Source organism: Pongo abelii, chromosome 1 (genome assembly GCF_028885655.2).
Source record: "Pongo abelii isolate AG06213 chromosome 1, NHGRI_mPonAbe1-v2.0_pri, whole genome shotgun sequence".
Classification (NCBI taxonomy): Eukaryota; Metazoa; Chordata; class Mammalia; order Primates; family Hominidae; genus Pongo; species Pongo abelii.
The window spans coordinates 165768373-165792612 of record NC_071985.2 but is presented as its reverse complement, the minus strand read 5'-3'; the positions used below and the strand labels follow the sequence as shown (position 1 = coordinate 165792612).

Genomic DNA, 24240 nt, shown 5'->3' with positions numbered 1-24240 from the left:
GTTACCTAACATCTCTGAGCCTCAGCTTCTTCATCCATTATATGAGGTTAATCTGAATGCATCCCTCTTGAGTCATTTATACAGATCAAATGGGGTCATGCACCTAGTGTGCTTAGCACAGAGTGTGGCGCATAGTAAGAGCTCAAAGGTTTGTTGTTGGAATTTATTGGCAACATTCCTTTATTCTACTTCCAGCAAGAGCATCCAGTGGTTTTTTTTTTTTTTTTTTCTTTTTTGAGACAAAGTCTCACTCTGTCACCCAGACTGGAGTGCACTGGCACAATCTCAGCTCAGTGCAACCTCTACCTTTTGAGTTCAAGTGATTCTCATGCCTCAGGCTCCTCAGCAGCTGGAATTACAGCATGTGCCACCATACCCAGCTAATTTTTGTATTTTAAGTAAAGAAGAGGTTCCACCATGTTGGCCAAGCTGGTCTCAAACTCCTAACTTCAAGTGATCTGCCCGCCTCAGCCTCCCAAATTGTTGGGATTACAGGCGTGAGCCACCGCATCCAGTGAAGAGACTTTTTTAAAGGAAAAGTTTATTATTCTGTTAAAACTATATGAGCTAGATATCATTATACCCATTTTATAGATTCAACTGAAGCTCTGACTTGTCCAAGGTCACAGAGTGGGCATCCCTGTGCCTATGTCTATGGTGGATGCTAAGGACAAAAAAGACATTTATTTAATCAATAACAGATTTTTTCAGTGTAGACAATAGCTAGGACTTCTGTAGTATACTCATTTTATCTAACCTAAAGGAAATATGTATCTACACGTGGGTCTGGGTATTAGGGTAAAATGGGACGACTGAATAGCTGAGTATTTCTCTCACTTCCATTTTGTCCAAGAAGTTCCTAGTTTGGGTCCTTTCACCATAAAATAGCTTTATTTAAAAATACACACCCTATAGAAGGGACCATGCTTGCTTTGTACATCTTTGTATTTCCACAGCTAGCACTGTGCTTGGCTTGTGGGAGGTACTCAATGCCTACGTACACAAAAGAATTAATTTATAAGTGTCCATAAAGTGCTCCAAGAGACAATGCAGAAATTAGATTTAGATGGTGTAGCCCAGGAGGACATGACTGAGGCCACTGGGTGTAAGTGTCTTGACAGCAAATATCTGGTGAAGAAAGCAAATAAGTCTCTCATTTTTAAAGGTTTCTAATATTTGAATGGGCATCACTCTAAAAGAAATTAATTTATTATTACCAGGGGTAATGGAGCTAGCACTGGATATTCACCTATCAGGGAAAATGGTAGAATATGGAGTAAAAGGCTTGGACTTGAGTTACCCACAGCTGAGCTGGAGCCTTGAATCTGCCACTTCATAATTTTATGATCTTGGGCCAGATATTTCACCTCTCTCAGTTTCCTCTCTGAAAAAATAAAGATAATAATGGTATCTACCTCATGGGGTGCTACGTTGTCTAATTCAGAAAAACTGCACATAGCACTGGGCTAGGAATATAGTATTTGATCCATATTTACTACTATTATTACTGTTTCTGGGAGAAATTTATGCCTTAATGGCAAACTGGGACTTGGATGGAATCTAAAATAGCTTCTAGTTTACCTGGGTTTACAGCATGTGGGGGACGTATTGTCATGTTGATGGCAGATAATAACAATTTGGTTGAAATATCACCTGTGTGATATATAAGGTTTTGTCTTTTCTTTTTCAGTTGCTCCAGAACAGCCTCAAAATTTATCCTGCATACAGAAGGGAGAACAGGGGACTGTGGCCTGCACCTGGGAAAGAGGACGAGACACCCACTTATACACTGAGTATACTCTACAGTGAGTGAGAGGCTGTATTTTTGCAGCTGTTCTGTAGATCTTCTCTTAAATGACATTTAGAAATATCTGTTTTATTGATTTATTATTTATTTATTTATTTATTTATTTATTTATTTATTTTGAGACGGAGTCTCACTCTGTCACCAGGCTAGAGTGCAGTGGTGCAATCTCGGCTCACTGCAACCTCTGCTTCCTGGGTTCAAGTGATTCTCCTGCCTCAGCCTCCTGAGTAGCTGGGATTACAGGCACCCACCACCACGCCCAGCTAATTTTTGTATTTTTAGCAGAGACGGGGTTTCACCATGTTGGCCAGAATGGTCTCGATCTCTTGACCTCGTGATCCACCCGCCTCAGCCTCCCAAAGTGCTGGGATTACAGGCGTGGGCCACGGTGCCTGGCCTGTTTTATTTTTACCAGAGAGAAGAAGCAATAGATACTTCTAGACAATTAGATACTTTTTAAAAAGTTTCTATGTTTATAGTTAAAACTGGTTCATTCATTTACAGTAAGAGAGACCTAATGTTTTGGGTCTGAGTTCTAACTCAGAGTTCTCTTGAGTGCATCCAAGATCCAAGTTATAGCTGTTCTTTCCCACTCTAGTAGGGTTAAACTGGCTGCATAAGATTGCTTCTCTTTTTTGCAGCTGTAGGCTCTTGGGGTCATGATACATAAATAAACTCTTCCTTGTGGTAGTTTTCCGTTCGCTTGGATAAGTTTCTTTTTAAAGCACCATTGGCTGACCTAAGAGTCCATGAGAAGAGAGAGTCTGGGAGATTCTGTTCCTTGAAGTAGATTTCATGATCCCATTAAAGATCCAGCTGATTTGTGCTATTCCTGAGTGAGGAAGAGATGGAGGAAAGGAGGAGTTCTGTAGTACATTTACTTTTTCTTACCTAAAGGAAATATCTATCGGCACGCGGGTCTCAGTATTAGGGTAAAATAGCCCAGGATTCTACTCTGGCCACTGCTGTACTAGGAACTGACAGTTCTGTGCCACAGATGTCAAGGTGGCCACAGTGCTTAGGATAATGTGTGGCTTGGCTGCCCTGGGGAGCCAAGATGACAAGCAGGGTTTGGGGAATTTCAGCAGCGTAGGCTTGGTTACCTATCTACATGAACGTGAAAGAACATCTCAGTTCTACCAAAAAAGGGAGTTGGGTGAAGTATAGTCTTATATGACCATATAGTACAAACATTCCTGGGGTGTATCCCCTAGTCATAAGATTGACCTTTAAAAATTGTCTAGAATTCTAAATATTTAAACATTTTGTTCTTTTCTACTGTAAGTAGAAAGTAGCACATAAAACATCTTGCTACACGTGGTTGTGTTTTGTTTACAGGCTAAGTGGACCAAAAAATTTAACCTGGCAGAAGCAATGTAAAGACACTTATTGTGACTATTTGGACTTTGGAATCAACCTCACCCCTGAATCACCTGAATCCAGTTTCACAGCCAAGGTTACTGCTGTCAATAGTCTTGGAAGCTCCTCTTCATTTCCATCCACATTCACATTCTTGGACATAGGTACATTTTATTTCATTATTTCACTGGTACTTTATAATTATTTTTAAAATCACTCAAATCTTCTTTATATGGTTGTTTCAAGAAAGACAGAGATTGATGGAAATTGGCCAACAGGCATAAGCAAAAGATAGAAGTTACTTTGATGCAAGTAAAAGGGTGCATGATTCTGAGCTATCTAAAGGTGGCTATACAAAGTGGGATATTCAACATTATTCTCTCTATTGAAGAAATTAGCCCCTGGATTCAAATCCCATGAAAGAACCAGCTACTAATGATACCACCTGACTGAGGAGAGGGTCCTGTGAGGTCATTCAAGATGCTCAGTGCAAGCCCTTCTTGGAGGAGGTGTCCTTTCACCCCTGTGGCTACTCCCATTGTTGTGAGATATGCTACATGTGGGCCTGCTAGGCTAGAGCAGCGAGGTACATACTATAAATAAAATTTCTCAAGTCACAGATGCATCTTGCTCTGAGAATACTTACCTCTATCCCTGGTGTGAGCCAGTACATTTCTGAGCAAATGTAATTGGTCCAGTTGAATCAGAGGCCAATCTCAAGCATTGCAAGTTCTGACCATTCAGGCAGAACTGGGCTGCCTGAAGTTCCAACCTCACACTATGTGCTTCTTGCCTCTCTTTCCATGGCACTTCTCTGCATACATATTCTAACGATGAGTCTGATTGTTGGCATTTACTATACACTTTTCCGCCACATTTCTTCTCAGGCTTCCTCCCATTTTTTTTCATAGACCGTTCATCTCTAGGCTACCTTCTCCCCCCTTGTTCTTTTCCTCTGTCCCTTTGCTATGAATTTTCCTACCAACATTTCTTCTCCTCCTCAGGCAGTCATCACTAGCCACCTCTGGCTTCTCAGTCATTGGAACTCTTGGGTTTGGCACATTAGTTTTTTAAAAACCATTGGACTAAGTGGAGTTGAAACTTACCACTAATGTTGGTAGTAGTTATTTGGTGAAAATGAGATTTGATTAAGGGGGATTATTTTAAAGATTCAGAAGTGAATCCGGCTTTTAAAAAAATTATTTCTTAAAGCCTGGAACTTTTCTCTTGTATATTTTACCAAATTTGATGGTTGTGCATCTCAGAACTGAGTTGTGTGAAACTCTTTATAGCTCATGCCAGTACATAAGACAATTGCTGATCACAGATCCTGAACCACACTTTTTTGTTTGTCCTGGTTACTAGTGAGGCCTCTTCCTCCGTGGGACATTAGAATCAAATTTCAAAAGGCTTCCGTGAGCAGATGTACCCTTTATTGGAGAGATGAGGGACTGGTACTGCTTAATCGACTCAGATATCGGCCCAGTAACAGCAGGCTCTGGAATATGGTAATGATCTTTAGAGTGAAGGAAAAAACACTGAAGCGTTCTTAATATTGCTGCGCAGACCTCTGTCTTTTCATACAGCAAAATATAGAGTTTAAGAATATTTATCCCAAAAGTACACACTAGAGAATTATCAGAAAGTCATGTATGCATGCCTCTGTTAAGAAATATCTTGAATTTTGATCTCTGATTCTGAAATTTTTAAAGCTTTTGTAAACCAATATTAATTTTCTATAGTTTATTTCTAACAGAGGATTCATTTCTCCTTGTTATTTACCCCGTCCTGTTATTATTTTTAGCATTTAAAAAAGATATTGAAAAGAGAAATATTAAGAAATATCCACAGAGATTTATATAGAATTTAATATTCCAAAGAAAAGGTCTACAATTTAATATAATATTAGGCATTGCATGTTTTAAAATAAAAGGTATAGGATTATGATTCTTTCCAGGATTGTTGTAAAATTCAATGGCTTATAATAACAAAGGATCAGTCCCACAGATAGCTGATATTCAAGAGAGTATAACTAATTAAAGGGTTTTTAAAAAAAAAAAAAAAAAGCCAGTTCTATGTGTTAAAACATTCATCACATCCTAATTGTAGTCAAATAAAAATAATCTCTAGTGTAGAAACTTCTCCAAGGCATTTTGAAACTTCGTAGTTTTCAGTCTTATTTTTCAGCTGGTTTCAGGATCCCCCTCGAGAACCCACATAGATGGGTTCTTAGTCCCCAGAGATTTTGTTTTATTTTTAATGAGAAGCTATCGTTTCAGATTAATATCATATCTATTCGGTAAGACAGTCACTGATATTTCTTCTTATTTAATGGTAGGTCTGAAAAACAAATAAGATCAAATAGCCTGGATTTTTTTTTTCATTTTATGTTAAAATTCTTTAAATTAGCAATCCAGTGTTAATAGGCACTTTAAAAAAATGTCTGTTTCAAGGTTAATGTTACAAAGGCCAAAGGAAGACATGATTTGCTGGATCTGAAACCATTTACAGAATATGAATTTCAGATTTCCTCTAAGCTACATCTTTATAAGGGAAGTTGGAGTGATTGGAGTGAATCACTGAGAGCACAAACACCAGAAGAAGGTATATGTCCAAAATATACATACATATCGGGGAGGAATAAAGGGGAGCGAGGGGGAAGATGTAATGATTTCCTTGGAATAGAATCTTTAAAGTACTGGTGCTGAATCAAAAATCATGACTGCATTAGTTAACAAGTTAATTTGTATATTAACTTAAGTGCTGAAACTGTTGAAGGAAATATATTTATATTGCAAGGGAATTTTTAACACTGGGTAAGTTCTACTCCTGTTTGCTATCAGTCATGTTGGTTATAATGCTTGGTTATAACTCTTTTCTCTCTTACTATCTCAGTAACTTATTTCACAGAGCTATAACCAGTAATTAATCTCATTTCTTGTTAAAGCTTCATATGTTTTATGTTTTTGATTCTATGAAAAGTAATGTGGCTCAATAAGCTATATGAAAAGCTTGAAAGAAAGTAGGCTCTGGAGGCACATATTTCAAAATAAAATTTAGCATCCAGCAGTCCTCTCTTGTCCAAATATTATAACACTGTACTTCAAGCCTTTGATATTTACTGCACAGATGAGAACCACCTGGCCACCCATAGCTATGAAAAGGATATCAAATGTGTTTTTCAGTCTGATGAATTTTTCTTTTTTAGTAATTATTGGGAAGGGAATGTTATTGAAGTATAAGAAAATATTTTATTGAAGCAAAAATGCCTATGTAAACTTTATGCCAATATTAAATCTTTGGAGACACAAGAAATAGCCATCTGAATATTAGTTTTTAAAAGCACTCATTTAGGCCGGGCACGGTCGCTCACGCCTGTAATCCCAGCACTTTGGGAGGCTGAGATGGGCGGATCACGAGGTCAGGAGATCGAGACCAGCCTGGCCAGCATGGTGAAATCCCATCTCTACTAAAAAGACAAGAAATTAGCCAAGCATCGTGGCCCGTGCCCGTAATCCCAGCTATTCGGGAGGCTAAGGCAGGAGAATCACTTGAACCCGGGAGGCAAAGGTTGCAATGAGCCAAGATTGTGCCACTGCAATCCAGCCTGGGCAACAGATCGAGACTCCATCTCATAAATAAATAAATAAATAAATAAATGCACTCATTTAGTGATATAGTAGAGAGCCTTTCATAATTTATATAAATTTGACTCAGAGAAAAACTTTTTGGCATATAATCCATTGTTCATTATCTGGAGCTTTTGTAACATTAACGTGCAAAATCTAAATTCTTGTTTGTGAAATTTATGGATATGTGTGCATGTAAACTAGCCTCATAATTAAGTTGCATTTATTTTCAGTGAGCTACTAATGGCTTTTGATAACTGATGATCCTTAGCAATCTTACATCAATGACATTTAAGGAACTGAAGGGCCTTTAGCAGAATATAATACCTAATAAATGATTCATAGAATAATCTTATATTCTTCCTTACTTATTGTATTAATTGCATTTTTTTTTTTTTTTTTTTTGAGACAGAGCTTTGCTCTGTCGCCCAGGCTGGAGTGCAGTGGCACAATCTCGGCTCACTGCAACCTCTGCCTCCTGTGTTCCAGTGATTCTCCTGCCTCAGCCTTCCAAGTAGCTGGGATTACATGCGTGTGCCACCATGCCTGGCTAATTTTTGTTATTTTCAGTAGAGACGGGTTTCACCATGTTGGCCAGGCTGGTCTCGAACTCTTGACCTCAGGTGATCCACCTGCCTTGGCCTCCCAAAGTGCTGGGATTACAGAATATGTTTTAAAAATTGTCTAAAAGTGAATTTATCCAACAAATGATAATTTATTACCACTCATTTTATAATAAAATCTCTTAATGTTGAACCACTTGCCCTCTGGTTGTTACTTTTATAATCCAGAGCTTACTCATAATATCCTTCTATTATATATAGTCAAAGTAATTTTTTTAAAGACGATCTCATGAATTAGATTTTGTTTATATATGTGGTACAGATAAAATTTCTGAAAATGGGCTATATTTTATATCCAAGTTCAAGGTAGTAAGTAGTCTGAGAAATATTTAAGTTATATCACATTAAGCTAAACTATAAACTAGGGAAACTCTGGATTTGTGAATTCTTGTCATTCTTACTCACATATGATAATGACCTAGTTAGAGATGTGTGAAAAGGTTTTTCTATTCTTTTTTAAAAAGTGTTTGTCTTTTGAATTAAAATTCCTTCAAGGCAGCACAGTAACTTTCTCATTTCCTATAAAATAAACCACCATCATAACAATGAGTATAGCAACTCATTATGGTTATGAACTCATGGATGATTATGAATTGAACCTAGGAAGCTGGCTTATTCAGTCACTGAAGGTATTCATAAAGAGAGAAACCCATACTCTGAGATATACCACCTTTACCAAGCTCTGTTGGCTTCCTTTCTGTCTCTGAATCTCCCTTTTCTATGTTTGATTTTTCTGTGGGTTGTTGTAGGTCTTTTTTCTCTTACTCTAAGCTGCTTGGTTTTCACCCCTTACCCGCTGTTTCTGTCATCAGTTTCTTTATGAAACACCAACTGATGTAAACGTAAAAGGTGTGAATTTTTTTTAACATGTCTTCCTTTTAACCCTTTCAATGTGTACTCATATGTAACTTGGCATTTAAAAAAAAATTAATAGTAAGCTCTTTTTTTTTAGGTACTCTCTAAAACTGTGAATGACTCTATAACAGAGTCAGCCTTTTTGCAGCCTTTGCTTCTCAAAATTGAGAGAAACGTAACATCTCCGGGTGGATTGGTGCAGTTGTTTATATCATTTGAACAGTGGGTTAGGGCTTCCTTTACTCCATAGGGCCCTTTACTATGTCATTAAATTCAGCTCCTATCACTGAAAAACACTTTTTAAATGACCTCAAAGTAAGGGGTAGGAGGAAATAAACTACTTTGCTGTGTTTAAGAGAACAGTCTTGAAATCAGCATCCATCAAAGGCAGGCCTGATAGTGACACTGGGAAGAGAGCAGCCACATTTTCCTTGTAGTGGGAAAACATTCTTGAATTTGGGCTCAAGGTGCCCAGACAGGCCTGAGAATATGCACAGGTATGAGGGAAGGTGATCTCTCACCACTTAGAACACCCAGGAAGAGATGCCAAAATACTGATTAATCAGCTGTTCCTTAGAGCTATGTTACCAATGTGTGTCTCTGTCTGTTAGTCCGCCATTTTAAAAAGTCTTATTTGCAGTTTGTGATCTTGCTCAACTCTATTACGGCTAACAAAGGAAGCGTTGCACGTTCATTTGTACTTTGGAGGGGCAGAGTGGTAAAGGAGAAACCTTCCCCCATCATGGTGACAGCAAGGGTGAGGGGTGAATAATCCCTAAAGGGGGAGAAAAAGAAGAGTTACCAGCTGCAGCCACCTCTTCCCACATTGAGAAGCTAGGAAATTCATGCACTCATTTGTAATTTAAAAATATTGTCAAGATAAGATAGGTGTGAACAATTAAATACTAGAGATTATTTTGGATAGCAAACATTTGATAACAGTCAAGCTTGGAGGTTTGGCAAACATTTTCTCTACAGGTCCAGATAGTAAATATTTTCAGCTTTGCGGATCATACGATCTGTCACAACTACTAAATGTGCTATTGTCACATGCAAGCTGCCATTGATAATACCTAAACAAACAGGCATGGCTGTGTTCCAACAAAACTTTATTTATGTATGCTGAAATTGGAATTTTATGTAATCTTCACATGTCACTAAAAAGGATTCTTCTTTTGTTTGTTTTGAGACGGAGTCTTGCTCTGTCACTCATGCTGGAGTGCAATGGCGCGATCTCGGCTCACTGCAAGCTCCGCCTCCCGGGTTCACGCCATTCTCCTGCCTCAGCCTCCCGAGTAGCTGGGACTACAGGCACCCCGCCACCACGCCCGGCTAATTTTTTGTGTTTTTAGTAGAGACGGGGTTTCACCGTGTTAGCCAGGATGGTCTTGATCTCCTGACCTTGTGATCCGCCTGCCTCGGCCTCCCAAAGTGCTGGGATTACAGGCATGAGCCACCGCGCCCGGCCGGATTCTTCTTTTGGTTTCTTTTCAACCATTATCAAAACCATTTGCTTACAGGATGTATTAAAACAGGCAGAGGGCCAGATTTGTCCCATGGGCCATAGTTTGCTGACCCCTAAGCTAGCTATACTCGAAAACATCATATTTGTGTCTTTTTGCTTGAGGCTTGAGAATGAATGATTCTTTTCTAAAGAGATTTATATCAGACACTTTCACTAAAAGGAAAGTGTTATGTTTGAGATTCAGTAACAGTCCCTAAACCCATCTCTCCTTCTCTTGTTGTCCTCTAAGCTCAACACCTATCTTGGAAGGAAGGAATGACAATTCAGAACTCTTTTCAAGAAGTTATATGAAGAAGAGCAGAGATATCAATCTTTTGTTGTTTTTGTTTTTAGGATCTGAGATAATACAGTGTATTTGCAAGGGGATGAAAAGGGTCCAGCAGAGAAGGAGAAATTAATGACACACGGAAGGTGGGGATAATGGCTGGAGAGACGTCTTTGATAGAGCAAGAGGGAGTGGGGTCCAGAACTCTAGCTAAAGAGTTGGACCGTGATGGAAGTAGGGATGATTCATCCACTGGGACATCATTAACAGTGCTGTGTTAGGGAACTGGTTGGGGGAGTTTGAACATTTTCATGGTGGAAAGAGAAGGGAATTTCCATCTGATTTCTTCCTTTTGCTCAGTGAAGTCTGAGGCAAGGTCATATCTTTTTCATATTGGTGGCTTCTTCCACTTTAACCCTACAGTTTTTTCCTTTACAGACAAAGTAGTTTCATCTGACTTCCATTTCTCATACTTGTATGCTTAGTCATTTGTACCCATTTCTTTTGAAATCACTTGAACATACTGGCCTTTGGCTTTTTTTTCTCATGTGCCTATAATAGTTTTATCTGTATTTGGCTAGATAACGTTGAGGTTAGAACTTTTAGTGACTCTGTGACAGTTGAATGTCAAAGATTCTCCTCACTATTAGCCCTTGTGTTGCTTTAAGCAGCAGTGATTTTACACCCCTGGTCATGAAATGTTACACTTTTTAGAGACTCATGCAGATTCAACTAATGATTTCTCTCCCATGGAGGTATACATTACAGGTAGGCACAATTAACATTTCAGTTTACTTGCAATTTACCTTGTGAAAGGAATATAATTCTAGAATTTGATTCTTAGCTCTGTAATAATCTGTTAGGCTGTGGATTTTTAATGAGTCAGTGAGTGTCCCCTTTAGATTTCTTACCAATATGTAATTAACTGAAGACATGTACTGCTGTGGTACAAGTCAACTGGCTTTGACACTGAGCACACCCAGGTTTCCAAACCCTGATTTTGCAAATGTCTTGATTATCTAGTTTGTGGAGTATTCAGATCTTGGTCAATGTAGTGAACTGTAATGGGAAAAGCAGGGTCTTCGGGGAAAGCAAGACCTGGGTTCAGTCCTCAGCTTTGCCATTTACCAGACCCAGGTCTTTTGTAAATCATTTAACTTTTGCCAGCCTCCTTGTCCTCAGCTATAAAGCAGATTTAATCATATGCACCCTTGCGTTGTGTGAGGGTTAAATGAGATGATGTATATAAAGTGTCCGGACACCACCTGACAGTAGGTGGTTAGTGCACGTCACATCCCCTTTCCTTTGTTGCCTGTGCTTTTTTTCTTTTTGCATCTAAGCTAGCAGATAGAAGTCCCAGGTTTGATTCCTGGGCCACTCTTCATATTCCTGGAGAATTAAGAGCATTTTCAAAATGTTTTACATAAGCGTTGCTTACCTCTAAGTCCTCACTGCAAAGGTAAATACTACCACTACTGCAAAGGAGAGAAAAGAAAAGAAGTGAATGTTTAGAAAAAAACAAAAAAGAAAGTAGAGCAAGAGAGGCAGGAAAAGGAAGTAACAAAGGAGAGGATAGAACAAAAAGAAGGCCCACCTGATGAGGGATGGAAGTATCGCAAAGAAACCATTAGCTTTCTCAGAGCCAGGCACCTGCACGGTGCAGAGCCAAGGTTATGGGCTCTGGGATAAAACAGATTTGTGTTCAAAGCCTGGCATCTCTGATGATTAGTTCTGGGACCTTAAGCAAGTTCCTTAACCTTTCAGTACTTCAGTTTTCAAATGCGGGAAACAGCAAGAGCTACACTTGCTGAGCACTCACCATGTGTCAGCACACTCCACTGAAATTCCCACTCCACCCTGTGTGATGTGTGGAATTATCACCCTCATCTGACAGATAAGGGAGCTAGCCGAAGGATGTGGTTAGCATTTGTTCAAAGTCACAGAGCTGGGCTTACCCCACAGACCCGGCTCTGAAGCTCACACTGACTACTGCAGAAGGAGGGGAGATGGAGCTGTGGATGGGCCCACACAACACCTGCCCTCTACATGTGGGTACTTACGCTTCCTTTCTTTCTCTTTTGCTCTTCTCTTATCTCCTGTTATCCAGGTGGTGGGACTTAATTTTCTAGAAATTTCCATCTGGTTAGATGGAACTTTCTAACCTAGGAAAAAACCCCAGTGCAGCCTCCCCTCAAATACAACTCTAAGTTTCACTGTTGAGGAAATTAGCTTGGTGCAGCTGAAGCCTGTTTTCAGGATTTGTTTCTGCTGGTTCCACTCCTGGCTGTAAATCAAAACAAATCTAAGTGACTTGATGGTAGAGGAAACAAAATGACTTTACTCACTCACGTGAGCATGAACTTATGCACACACACACTCACACTTACACATACAGGAGTTGATTATTTAGTCTCTTTGCAAGTATGTTTGGTTGAAATTAAGTTGGGCCATATTTGACCATTGTCTTACAGATTGGTGGTTATTTATTTAATCAGTTCAGCCTGTGTTTTGGCATTAAATAGATAATATCACGTGATTTGTTCATTCATTACTTAACAATTATTAGGAGCCTATTATATTCTAAGTGCTGCGCTGGGTATGTGGCATATTAAGTGAGATAGGATTTCCCTTTAAGTACATCATTGTCTAATGATCACACACCAAATAATTATACTATATCATGATAAGTCTAGGAATGGAGATAAACACAAGGTTTGTCATTTATATTAGTGTATTTTTACAAGACCAAAAAGTGTTTTTCTATATGAGCTGTATCTTCTCTGTTGAGAATTCTTTCTGCATTCTAGTAAAAAAAAAAAAAAAAAAAAAAAAAAGAACCACATATACTTTATTTTTATTTTTATTTTTTTGCTCTGTCTTATGGTGCCAAAGCCACATGTACTTTCCTTGGGTTATTTTAATAACACATGTTTTAAGAGTAAGTTAAGGCCGGGTGCAGTGGCTCATGCCTATGTAATCCTGGCACTTTGGGAGGCCAAGGTGGGTGGATCTCTTGAGCTCAGGAGTTCGAGACCAGCCTGGGCAACATGATGAAATCCTGTCTGTACAAAAAATACAGAAATTATCCAGGCATGGTGGTACACACCTGTAGTCCCAGCTATGTGGGAGGCTGAGGCAGAAGGATTGCCTGAGCCTGGGAGGTGGAGGTTGCAGTGAGCCGAGATGGTGCCACTGCAACACTGCATTCCAGCCTAGGCAACAGAGCAAGATCCTGTCTCAATAAAAAAAAAAAAAAAAAAAAAAAAAGAGTAAGTTAAGAAACAAATTCCTCATTTTTTTTTTAATTTGTTTTTAAGGTAACCTTGTTTTTCTGACTTTTTGGCCAAAGGTATATATGTTCATTGTTAAATACGAAAAAGAAAAAATACTGGGACACACACAAATAATTGAAGTTATCCTCTAATTCTACTCTTCCAGAATTGTTTACTGAATGACCAGTTAACTTTCAAAGTAGTAAATATATGAAAATATGTCTTTTTTTTCTCCTTTGAAACAGAGCCTACTGGGATGTTAGATGTCTGGTACATGAAACGGCACATTGACTACAGTAGACAACAGATTTCTCTTTTCTGGAAGGTAAGTTTTAAGTGTCAACTTAAAACTCAAGGGAATAAAACTCAAGGCAGAAAAAGACCTATTTGCATAGTGGCTTTTATATGAAGCTTCAGTGATTTTGCTAGAGCTCATTTTCTCAGACATATTCACGACACACCACAGTGTCATGTGCCTTTGGTGGATAGGGGTGAGAGCTGAGTTCCTTCTTCCACACGGTCACATCGTTTCAATCCCACTTCCTATAAGATCAAGGTCTTTTTCCATCCCTGGCATTTCCACCCTCTGACCCCAACTACATCATCTCTTCTGACTGTTGTCCCCTTTCTGCCTACCGCCATCTCTCATACATAAATATGCCCAGCAGTAACCATGTCACTTCACTTATTCACTCTTTGGGAAACAAAAGATAAAAAAGCTGTGGATGTGGATATTTAATAATGTTTGTTAAGTCATTGAAGAGGGAGAAGGAGGAAAGAAAGCTGCTCTACTTTAGGAATAGTAATAGTGGTAGAAAATAATACAAACAGGCCAGGTGTGGTGGCTCACGCCTGTAATCCCAGCACTTTGGGAGGCCAAGGCAGGTGGATCACTTGAGGTCAGGGGTTAGAGACCAGCCTGGCCAGCATGGCGAAACCCCGTCTCTACTGAAAATACAAAAATTAGCCGGGCATGGTGGCATGCGCCTGTAATCCCAGCTACTGGGGAGGCTGAGGCACGAGAATCACTTGAACCCGGGAGGCAGGGGTTGCAGTGAGCCAAGATCATGCCACTGCACTCGAGCTTGGGTGACAGAGTGAGACTACGTTTCAAAAAAAAAAGAAAATCATACAAACAGGAATAGAAAGCAGCCCTTCCTCAGGAATGGTAATAAAACAGTAGTAAATTAGACAGCTTTCCAGAAAACGGTGAAGCCTGACATTATGATAGAATGAGAAAGTTTCACAAAGCACTGAAAGCTGGCATTGCCATTTTATTTAATCCTCACAAAAATCCCCTGAGGTAAGTACTGGTATGCCCACTTACCAGTGAATGAGAAAACGAATGAATGAGTGAATGAAAAAACGAGTATCGGAGAGAGGAAAGAGAGGAAGTTCTTGCCCAAAATCACCCAGCTACTAAGCACAGACCTGAGACTGAAACCTTATCCAGAACTGCTGCATTGTGACTCATCTTTGTTGAAGGAAAATGCTGTGCGATTCGAATTGAGCTACTGATTGGCATGCTCATAAGAGGTTTCCTGGTGAACTGCACTCTTTATTTCTCAGGACTCACATCCTCTTCACTACACCTCTTCCAGTTGAGGATAGAAAGTTTTGGAATTATGAATCTGAATGAGCACAAAACCAGAAGAGTAAGAATAACAATTATAAAGTCCTCTGATGGGGTTCACATGATGGGTTTTGATCATTGCACTCTTCTTCAGTTTTAAGAAATGAGTTATTTCTTCTTCTTTCTCCTCCCTGTCTCTCTCACACACACATAAAATGTCTGGTATAAGAAGAGACTACTATAAATAGCCTGGTGAATCATGATCAGGCTCTTCACTTTGAAACTAACACTGCAGCTCAAAATTTATTTTAAAATGAATCTACTTTTAATAGCAAGACAATTCTCAAAGCAGGACATTTAGAACAGCCATAATTGGTGAATATTATAGAAGAACTCAGCCTAATTATTTCCTTTTCATGAGCAAGTGACTGGTTAAAACCAAAATTCCTCCTCTCACGTAAAGGTTTCTCCTCCAAAAATGTCCTCAACAGTGATCTGGAAAGATATGCTACGTGTTAATCTATTCCACGCCTCTCAACTCAAGGGTTTCTCTCAGTAGAATGAGGGTAGTGATACCGGTATCTGCAAAGCTGACAAGACCATTGTGGGGATCAGCAAATGAGAGGACACAAATGTAAAAATCATGAGGGCCACCAGTGTAAAATTCAGCAGTGCTGCATGATGCATGTTTATCCTAACGGTGAAAGCTCCATGCCTGCGTGCTTCTCACTGTAACAAACAGAGTTTATAGTGGACATCATCATGGTTCTCTGAAATCAGCACCAGAGTGAAGTCAAAATAAATATGTGTTGGCAATGAGTGATGCTTGGTAAATGCGAGTATGCGATTTCTTCTCTGCTGCCCTGATTTTATTTCTATCTTCACAAGGCTTAGGTTCTATAATGAGGTCTTGGAATTTGGAGGGACTTCAAAGCTCTTCTAGTTCAGCCTTCCTTTCATTATAAACATGGCTCCTACTCCTGCCAGGACAGACAGATGTCTCAGTGGGGATATTCTGGGACAGGGAGAATCTCACTTTGTAGTCTGCCCATACCATGGTTGAACATCTCTTATTGTTTAGAAAATGTTTCCTTTTGTGTAGCCAGAATTGTGGGCCCAAGAAGGATGCTTGGAGTTGGAACTGGCTTAGAAGAAACCAAAAAGGCTCACGCCCATAATCCCTAATCCCAGCACTTGGGGAAGTCGAGGTGGGCAGATCACTTAAGTCCAGGAGTTTGAGACCATCCTGGCCAACATGGTGAAACCCTGTCTCTAACAAAATACAAAAAAAATCAGCTGGGTGTGCTGATGCCCACCTGTAATCTCAGCTACTTGGGAGACTGAAGCAGGAGAAGCCTTTGAACCCGGGAGGCAGAGGTTACAGTGAGCTGAGATCGCGCCATAGTACTCCAGGAAGGGAAGGAAGGAAGGAGGGAAGGGAGGGAGGGAAGGAAGGAGAAAGAGAAAATAGAGAAAGAAAGAAAGAGAAAAAGAAAGTAAGATAAATAAGAAAGAAAGAGAGAAAGAAAGAAAAGAAAGAAAGAAAAAAGGAAGGAAAGAAAGAGAAAGCAAAAAGGTAAGCACTTAGAAGCTTCTGTAACTTGATGTCAGATGGTGGTCATCAAAAGCCAACCTCAAAACCTTCAGTGACTCTCTAGTCTAAGAGGCTCCCCAAGGAAAGTTGGATGCAGTCCTATATTGTCACAGGATTAAGTCCTTTTCTGTCAAACCTGGGCTTCTTTAATGGCCCCAAACAGGCCACTGAGCTGAGGATGAGGGAAACACTGACCAGAGTTACTGAGCAGTCCTGCTTTAGACCACAGAACCACAGAGTTACAGACCTCTAGAGCCAAAGGGATTTAACTGTCATGTAGTCTCACCCCACAGTTTAAAACATGGAAACTGAGGTTTCAAGAGGTGATTTCCAGTGAGGGGATTTCAGGTGATTTGAGTCCGCTCTTATCCCAGCCTCTAACAGGGATTCCTCATGCCACTCTCAGGCAGGCTTGGGAATTCAAGGGAACGCTGTGGTACAAGGGACTCATCTAAGTGTCAGGCTAGAAGGAAACCTCTGCAGCCAGATCGCTTTGTGACAGGGCCCAAGTCATATCTCACTGGGGAAAGGGAGCAAGGGCGTGTGTGGTGGTTTTTTTGTTTTTTGTTTTGTTTTGTTTTCTCCTTTGAGCTACTCTGGGAAACCAAATGCAAGAAACGCCCACCACTGCAAAGAAGGAAATTTCATGCCTTGGCATCAAAGGAAGCCCCAAGTAAAACCCCATTTGCCTGTGAATAAAGTGAGAGCGCTTTTCTCTTGCATATGGGGAAATGTGAGATGGCCTTTCACTTTTGTAGGATGTTTACATTAGAGGAGAACAACTCCGTGCTGATTGGGTGCAGCCTCTGGGGGTTGGGGTGGGAGTATGTGTGTGAGTGTGGGTGTGAATGTATGTGAGTGTAAGGATGTCAGTGTGTGGAAGGCGTGGGAGTGTGGGGATGTGAGTAGGGTGTGAATACGTAGGTATGTGAGTGTGTGTGTATGTATGAATGGGAGCATGTGTCAGTGTGTGAGGATGTGAGGATGTTGAAGGAGATCTTTGCTTTGTTATGGCTTGTCACTCCTTTTCCCATGCCTTAGTTTCTCCTGAAAGTACCATTTCCTCAAAAATATCTTGTACTACTTTTTAAAATCATATCTTTTTTTTTTTTTTTTTTTTTTTTTTTGAGACAGGGTCTCATTCTGTCCCCCAGGCTGAAGTGTGGTGGCACAATCTCGGCTCACTGCAGCCTTCACCTCCTGTGCTCAAGTGATCCTCCCACCTCAGCCTCTCAAGTAGCTGAGACTACAGGCATCCATCACCACGCCCAGCTAATTTTTGTTTGTCACAGAGACAGGGTTTCACCATGCTGCCCAGGCTGGTCACAGACTCCTGGGTTCAAGTGATTTGCCCACCTCAACCTCCCAAAATGCTGGGACTACAGGCGTGAGCCACCACACCTGGCCCATAGCTATTTTTAAGAGGAAAAATACTTTCAATGTTGAAGCCAAAAAGTACAGCCTAATCTATGAAATGAAACAAAAACACCTGGTTATTGTTAAAACCACAAATGCAATAAAAGTAAAAAATGTTGCTTGATTACAAACAGCCCCAGGGTTGGATTAGGCCCCTTTACAAAAGGGGTCTTTTAGCAATCCTCTCCCTCAAACTTCCTTTCTCCTCTCCTTCTGTACTGTTTGTATCCTTTCCTTAATTAAGTATCTCAATCCATGTTTCCAATATACTTCTTTTCTAGTTAAAACAGCATGTATCTTTTAAGAAGAAAACCACCTTTCATATATATATGAAAAAGATATGCGAACCAGGTAAAGCTACATCAACCTTTCTAGTTTCCTCTCTTAATTTCTTTAGCATCCTCTCATTATCTTGATCATAGCAAATCACAAACTTTTGAAATTGTTTGAGGCCATGAGTCTGGAAGAGAAATATTCATGTTAAGCTCACTCATTCGCTCAAACAAACATATGAAAGCTCCTCTTTAGTATTAGACACTGTACTGCATAGCTGGGATATGAAAGTGAACAAGACAAATCCAGTCCTCATGTCCTGAAGCTCACAGTCCAGCAAGAGGACAGGAGTAGGAGCAGAATGCTGAGGACACTTAGGTGTTAGGGAGCAGTTCCAGGTTCAGGTGGAGGGATGATGGTTGAGCTCGCCTAGTGGAGCAGGGGAGTGGTGAGCAATCAGAGAGGGACACCCCTATGGATTTGGCATGGAAAGGATTACTTTAGTGAAGCACTGTCCATGGAAATATAAGCAAGCCACAAATGTGAGCCACATGCATGATTGAAAATTGTTGTGTAGCCAAATTTTAAAATGTAAAAAGAAACAGGTGAAATTAATTTTAATAATTTTTTTTTTTTGAGATAGAGTCTCCCTCTATTGCCCAGGCTGGAGTGCAGTGGCATGATCTTGGCTCATTGCAACCTCCGCCTCCTAAGTTCAAGTGATTCTCGTGCCTCAGCCTCCCAGGTAGCTCGGATTACAGGTGTGTGCCACCATGCCTGGCTAATTTTTGTATTTTTAGCAGAGACAAGATTTTGCCATGTCGGCCAGACTGGTCTCAAACTCCTGACCTCAAGTGATCCTCCCGCCTCAGCCTCCCAAAGTGCTGGGATTACAGGCATGAGCAACGGCTCTCGGCCTAATAATACATTTTATCTAACCCAGTAGATCCAGAACATTGTCATTTCACCATGTAATCAATTTTTAAAATTATTTGGATATTTTATAACCTTTTTATCTTACCAAGTTTTCAAAAACTAGTGAGTCTACTAAGTGCCAGTATGGGCACATTGGTTAAGACTTCACCCTCCAGACAGTAGCAAGCACATCTTGGCTCAGACTAGCCATGTTTCAAGGGCTCCATGACTTCCTACAGCTAGGGGCTCCCTCCCATATTCAACAGCACAGCTCCTGTGTTTTGAGAGCAATACAGAGAGAGTTAAGAAAACTCGGACCGGGCATGGTGGCTCATGCCTGTAATCTAAGCACTTTAGGAGGCCGAGGTGGGAGGATCACCTGAGGTCAGGGGTTCAAGACCAGCCAAACCCTGTCTCTACTAAAAATACAAAAATATTAGCCAGGCATGGTGGCATATGGCTGTAATTCCAGCTACTCAAGAGGCTGAGGCAGGAGAATCGCTTGAACCGGGGAAGCAGAGTTGCAGTGAGCCGAGATCACGCCACTGCACTCCAGCCTGGACGACAGTGTGAGACTCCACTTCAAAAAGAAAAAAAGAAAGAAAACTCTTGGTTCCAAAAGTGGGGAAAAGATTTAGTGTTTTTTATTTGTTGTACGAGGTAATTCATTTTGACAAACAGCTACCCTCAAACCACAGAAGATGGAAAGAAAGAGAAGATAGCAAGCCCCGTATACCAATTTACGGCACAGCGTCAGAGAGACTGTTGTGAAAGGAACAGCTTATTCAGTACATTCACTTTGTCTCTTTCTCCTTGTATTTCTCTCTCATATGCAGAATATTCCAACCTATATCACACTCCACTGAAGTGATGAATTCTTTGGCCTCCTCATATGAAAAAGCTTGTTAAAAGTGGAAAGTATTATTTGGGACCTGATTTATATTGATGTAGGACGAAGGTCTATTGTAAATCCCTAGTGAGGATTGGCTGCCAGGACCTTGGGGCATTTATATAATTATAGGAGCTATCCGATCTCAGAATCAATATTTAAATACAAAAGCAGCAGATGGTACAATTTAGATTGTTTTGTTGAAATATTCAACTCTATCTCCCCCTTCCCAATCCTGGCCCATCACAGGCAGGCACAGCATTTCCAAAGATATTTTTGGAAAGAAAGGGCTGCTTTTCCTTGCTTACTAGTCACACATGTTATGCCAGCTGAAAGTAGGGAATTTTGATTGGATAGCAGAATGTGGCCAGTGCAAAAAAATAAGAGAGTAGGTAGCCAAGAATTAACAGAAGATAGAGGAGATGGGAAGGACATCTTAAGGTTTTGCTTTCATGAAAGTTTCTCTTATTTTTCTGTTTTTCTAGCTGCCAAACAAGATAGAAATCATTATGCCATGGTCACTACCAAGAGGTTTGACTATCAGTTAAGTCAGTTCAGTATAGCAGAACACTGGGGAGTATCTAGGAAGTGCTAGCGTGGTCCAGCAGTTAAGAGTTCACCTCTTGGTAGAGCTATGCCACCTCTGTTTGAGTTCCAGCTTCACTACTTATTGGCCGGATGTTCTTGGGCAAAGTGCTTAAACTCTCTGTTCCTTATTTTACTCATGAGTAATGTGCAGATCACATGAAGTTGTTGTGAACATTAATGAAATCGTTGTGAAAAGTGTTAAGTTATTGTTATGAGGCAAACATTGTGCGTGGCATTGAGGGTGCTACTGGGAAAATAGATCCTTAGATAGACAGTTTCAATGGAGTGTTTTCTAAAATGTCCAGGTGAGGGTTGTCTATTTTTTTTTTTTTTTTTTGTGACAGGTTCTCACTCTGTCGCCCAGGTTGGAGTGCAGTGGTACAATATTAGCTCACTGCAACCTCTGCTTCCTGGATTCAAGCAATTCTCCCACCTCAGCCTCTCGAGTAGCTGTGATTATAGGCGTGCACCATTATGCCCAGCTAATTTTTGTATTTTTAGTAGAAAGCGGTTTCACCATGTTGGCTGAGCTGGTCTCAAACTCTTGACTTCAAGTGATTTGCCCACCTCGGCCTCCCAAAGTGCTGGGATTACAGGTGTGAGCCACTGTGCATGGCCAAGGGTTGTCTTTTGAATCACTTCATTTGGACTGGGGTTGCAAAAGGCAGTCATGAGTTTTAAAATCAAGATGCCCACAAAAACTTACAAATTACATGTATTTTGTAACCAACTGAATGGCATTGGTGGGACTTCCATATAGAACAGAAGAGTAAGCCAAGAGTCAAGATGACCTAGCTCTTCATAGACTGGTAGAAGAGTCATGTAAGTATATTAGCAAAACTGACAATCATGATATTTTTATATTACTTTAGAGTAACTGAGAGAAGGGAAGTCACCAAGAGTCTTAACATGTGCCAGGCACTCTTTAAAACAGTTTACCTCCCTTAACTCATTGAATGCTCCAATAAGCCTACACTGTACATGACAGTATCCTTATTTTATAAATAAGGGCACTGAGGCTCAAAAAGGGAAAATAATTTGCCCAAGGTCATACAACTGCTATGTGGTAGAGCAAGGAAGCAAAGGATCTGCTCTAATAAGAAAAAAATCAAAGTCAGCAGTATTCCAAAGCCAAAATCAAAAGAAATAAAAGCTGTGATTAATAGTGTTCAGATTCCCCCAGCTTTCTAAGGTCTAGATTATAGACCCTCTTCTTTGATACAGGCTAAGTGCTAACAGATTTTTTCTTTATTATTTGCATCAGGGGAAGTTCAGAAGTAGAGCATTACTTTGTGAGAAGTTCCGTAAGTTTTTTAAATCTTAAGAAGACATGATTTATCAATTCATGGAGACACCCCTCCTCTAATAGATCTTTAATTAAAAATAAAAACAGATGCATTGCATTCTGAAATGTGTCAGATTTTGTCCTGTCATGGATTACATTTACCACATTTTTAATGCTGAAAGCTTTTTCAGGCAGCAGAACTCTTACAGTAGGTTTACTGAGAGAGCTGTTCACTCTTCAGTTCTCAGACAGAGCCAAGTCAGAAAGGCTTTCCATAATAAATTTAAATCATTTCCCACAGGTCAGAGCAGAAAGAAAATTGAAGGAGAGAGGCAATGGGACTGTGGTTCCTTTATAGCATATTCTTACCAATAGGAGAAGGTGACAATGACAGTAGGAACACTGGCCTGAGACCCATTCTTAGCACTGTCAGAGAAGGAACAAGAGGTGGCAGGTCTTGGAGATACTCCCAGGGATGCAAGACACATTCTGGATACTGCACACCGCTCTCACATCCACCAGAGGGCACTCAAAAATCTCACATTACTTTTCTGTGGGGACTATTTGAAACAGTTCCTTGATGTCCCCAAGCTTCAACATCCTCAAAATCAGAATGGAGAGTTACAAGGGCTAAATGGGACATTAGACATAAAACTCCTGGCTCATGGTATAGCCCAATAAATGTTGGTCTTTCCTTTATCATTCACCCAAACCAGCAGCACCAGCACACAAATAAGTTGATCTGGGAAGAGTCAGCGGGCTCCTCCGGTTTGCAGTCCTTCTGAGCTCACAGCTTGTCTCCTGTGACTCAGAACCTGCTAACTCTGGAAAAAAAGGAATTCTCCGTCTCCACCCTCCCCAAACTGATGAACTCATGCTGCCTGTTCGTGCTGCATATCAGAATGTAACAAACCTCACAATCAGAGAAGTTGCTTTGCAATTTTGGGCTGGAAGGGTGACTGGGGATTTCAACTATGAAACGTGGCTGCCCACACCTACCAGTTCATTGTCTCAGGCTTGTCTATATAGGGAGCAGCACGTCATAACAGAGGGAACATTGGCCTAGAAGTCGAGAGCTCTGGATTCTGCGCCTACCTTCTTCATCTGTCCATTGAATGGCCTTAAGCAAGTCACATCATATCCCCGGGCCCCTGTTTTCCCATTTATAAAATGAATCATTGAATTAACTGTTAATCTGTAGATTCACTTCCAGTTTGGTGGTTCCTTGATGATATTCCCTTCCATCAGGGCAAGGCATAATCCAGGAGTGATGGACTACATACACCATTTGCAAACTTTATGTTGCCTTAAAAAATAAAAAAAAAAACCCTGAACTGATTCTACTGTTTTCAGTTGCTTCAGGAGACTAAGTGGCTAAATATCTGTTTTCCTATTGGCTCATTGAAGTTTTTGTTCCATGAACCCTGTCGGGCCAGTTAGGCTTGTTTTTCAATTTGATTAAGGAGACCAATTACCTAAGAAAGGATAATCGTTATTCCAAAAATTGAGTTTGACATCTTATATCAGCCTAACCCATGGGATACCATATTTACTTATCCACCTACTTCCATCCCACTCCCACATTTTCACTGATATTTTCAACTCTAAAATATGGGATGCGAAGGGGAAAATGTAAGAGTCTGGGTCCATGCCCTCTGGAAATCTTCATGATCCTTCAGAGCCACACCCCTATTTACTAGACTGCTGTGATCAACTAGATTTTCACAGCAGTCACTATGCATAGCCATTGGATCCAAGATAACATTTCACCCCTTCCTTTAGCACTTTACTATTGTATCAAATGAGATTTCTGGGATGTCTATGAAGGACAGTGGGAGGGAGATAATAAGACTGGTTTGCAATGTTAGCGTGGGACTGAAGCCTCTTGGTCCCTGGCCAGAAAGAAGAGTTTTGTGAGCTCAGTTAACTCTTGGGAAGTACCTTAGGGTTGGAAAACTTGGGGTGTGAGTGGAGGTAACACTCCTATCTCTGGACTTGCAGAAGAGACACATAGGGAACAATGGAGTGAGAGATAGCTGAGGGGATGGTCTTCCCTCACCAGTGTCTGCTTTAATTTATTGTTTTTCTCCTCTGACAAAGGGCATATTTAATAATAATAGTTTAGAACATCCTACTCTAAAAAGCACTTGCTTATTCTAATCCATACAACAGGCCTATGAGATCAGCTGCGATAGACGTTTGAAATGCTGACTTTAGGGAAAGGCAGAATGTCCACACAAAAGGGCCCACAGCAACATGACATCCACCTGGTGCACTGACTATGGTTTAAGATCTAGTTTTGGGCCTTTTGGATCCAGAAGGGTCACCAGAATGGACCTGCATTAATCAAGCTTCCAGAAATGGAAATATAA

General features: G+C 40.4%; 1 protein-coding gene across 2 annotated transcripts in view; it reads left to right on the top strand.

Annotated features, from left to right (window-relative positions):
• The window catches only part of IL12RB2 (interleukin 12 receptor subunit beta 2), a 90103-nt gene that overhangs the window by 17187 nt on the left and 48676 nt on the right, over positions 1-24240 (top strand). For both annotated transcript variants that reach the window (XM_063711949.1, XM_054533278.1), the window contains exons 4-8: positions 1691-1805; positions 3146-3330; positions 4532-4674; positions 5620-5770; positions 13581-13660. In XM_063711949.1, coding sequence (XP_063568019.1) covers positions 1691-1805; positions 3146-3330; positions 4532-4674; positions 5620-5770; positions 13581-13660 — 674 coding nt within the window. The remainder of the gene's footprint in view (positions 1-1690; positions 1806-3145; positions 3331-4531; positions 4675-5619; positions 5771-13580; positions 13661-24240) is intronic.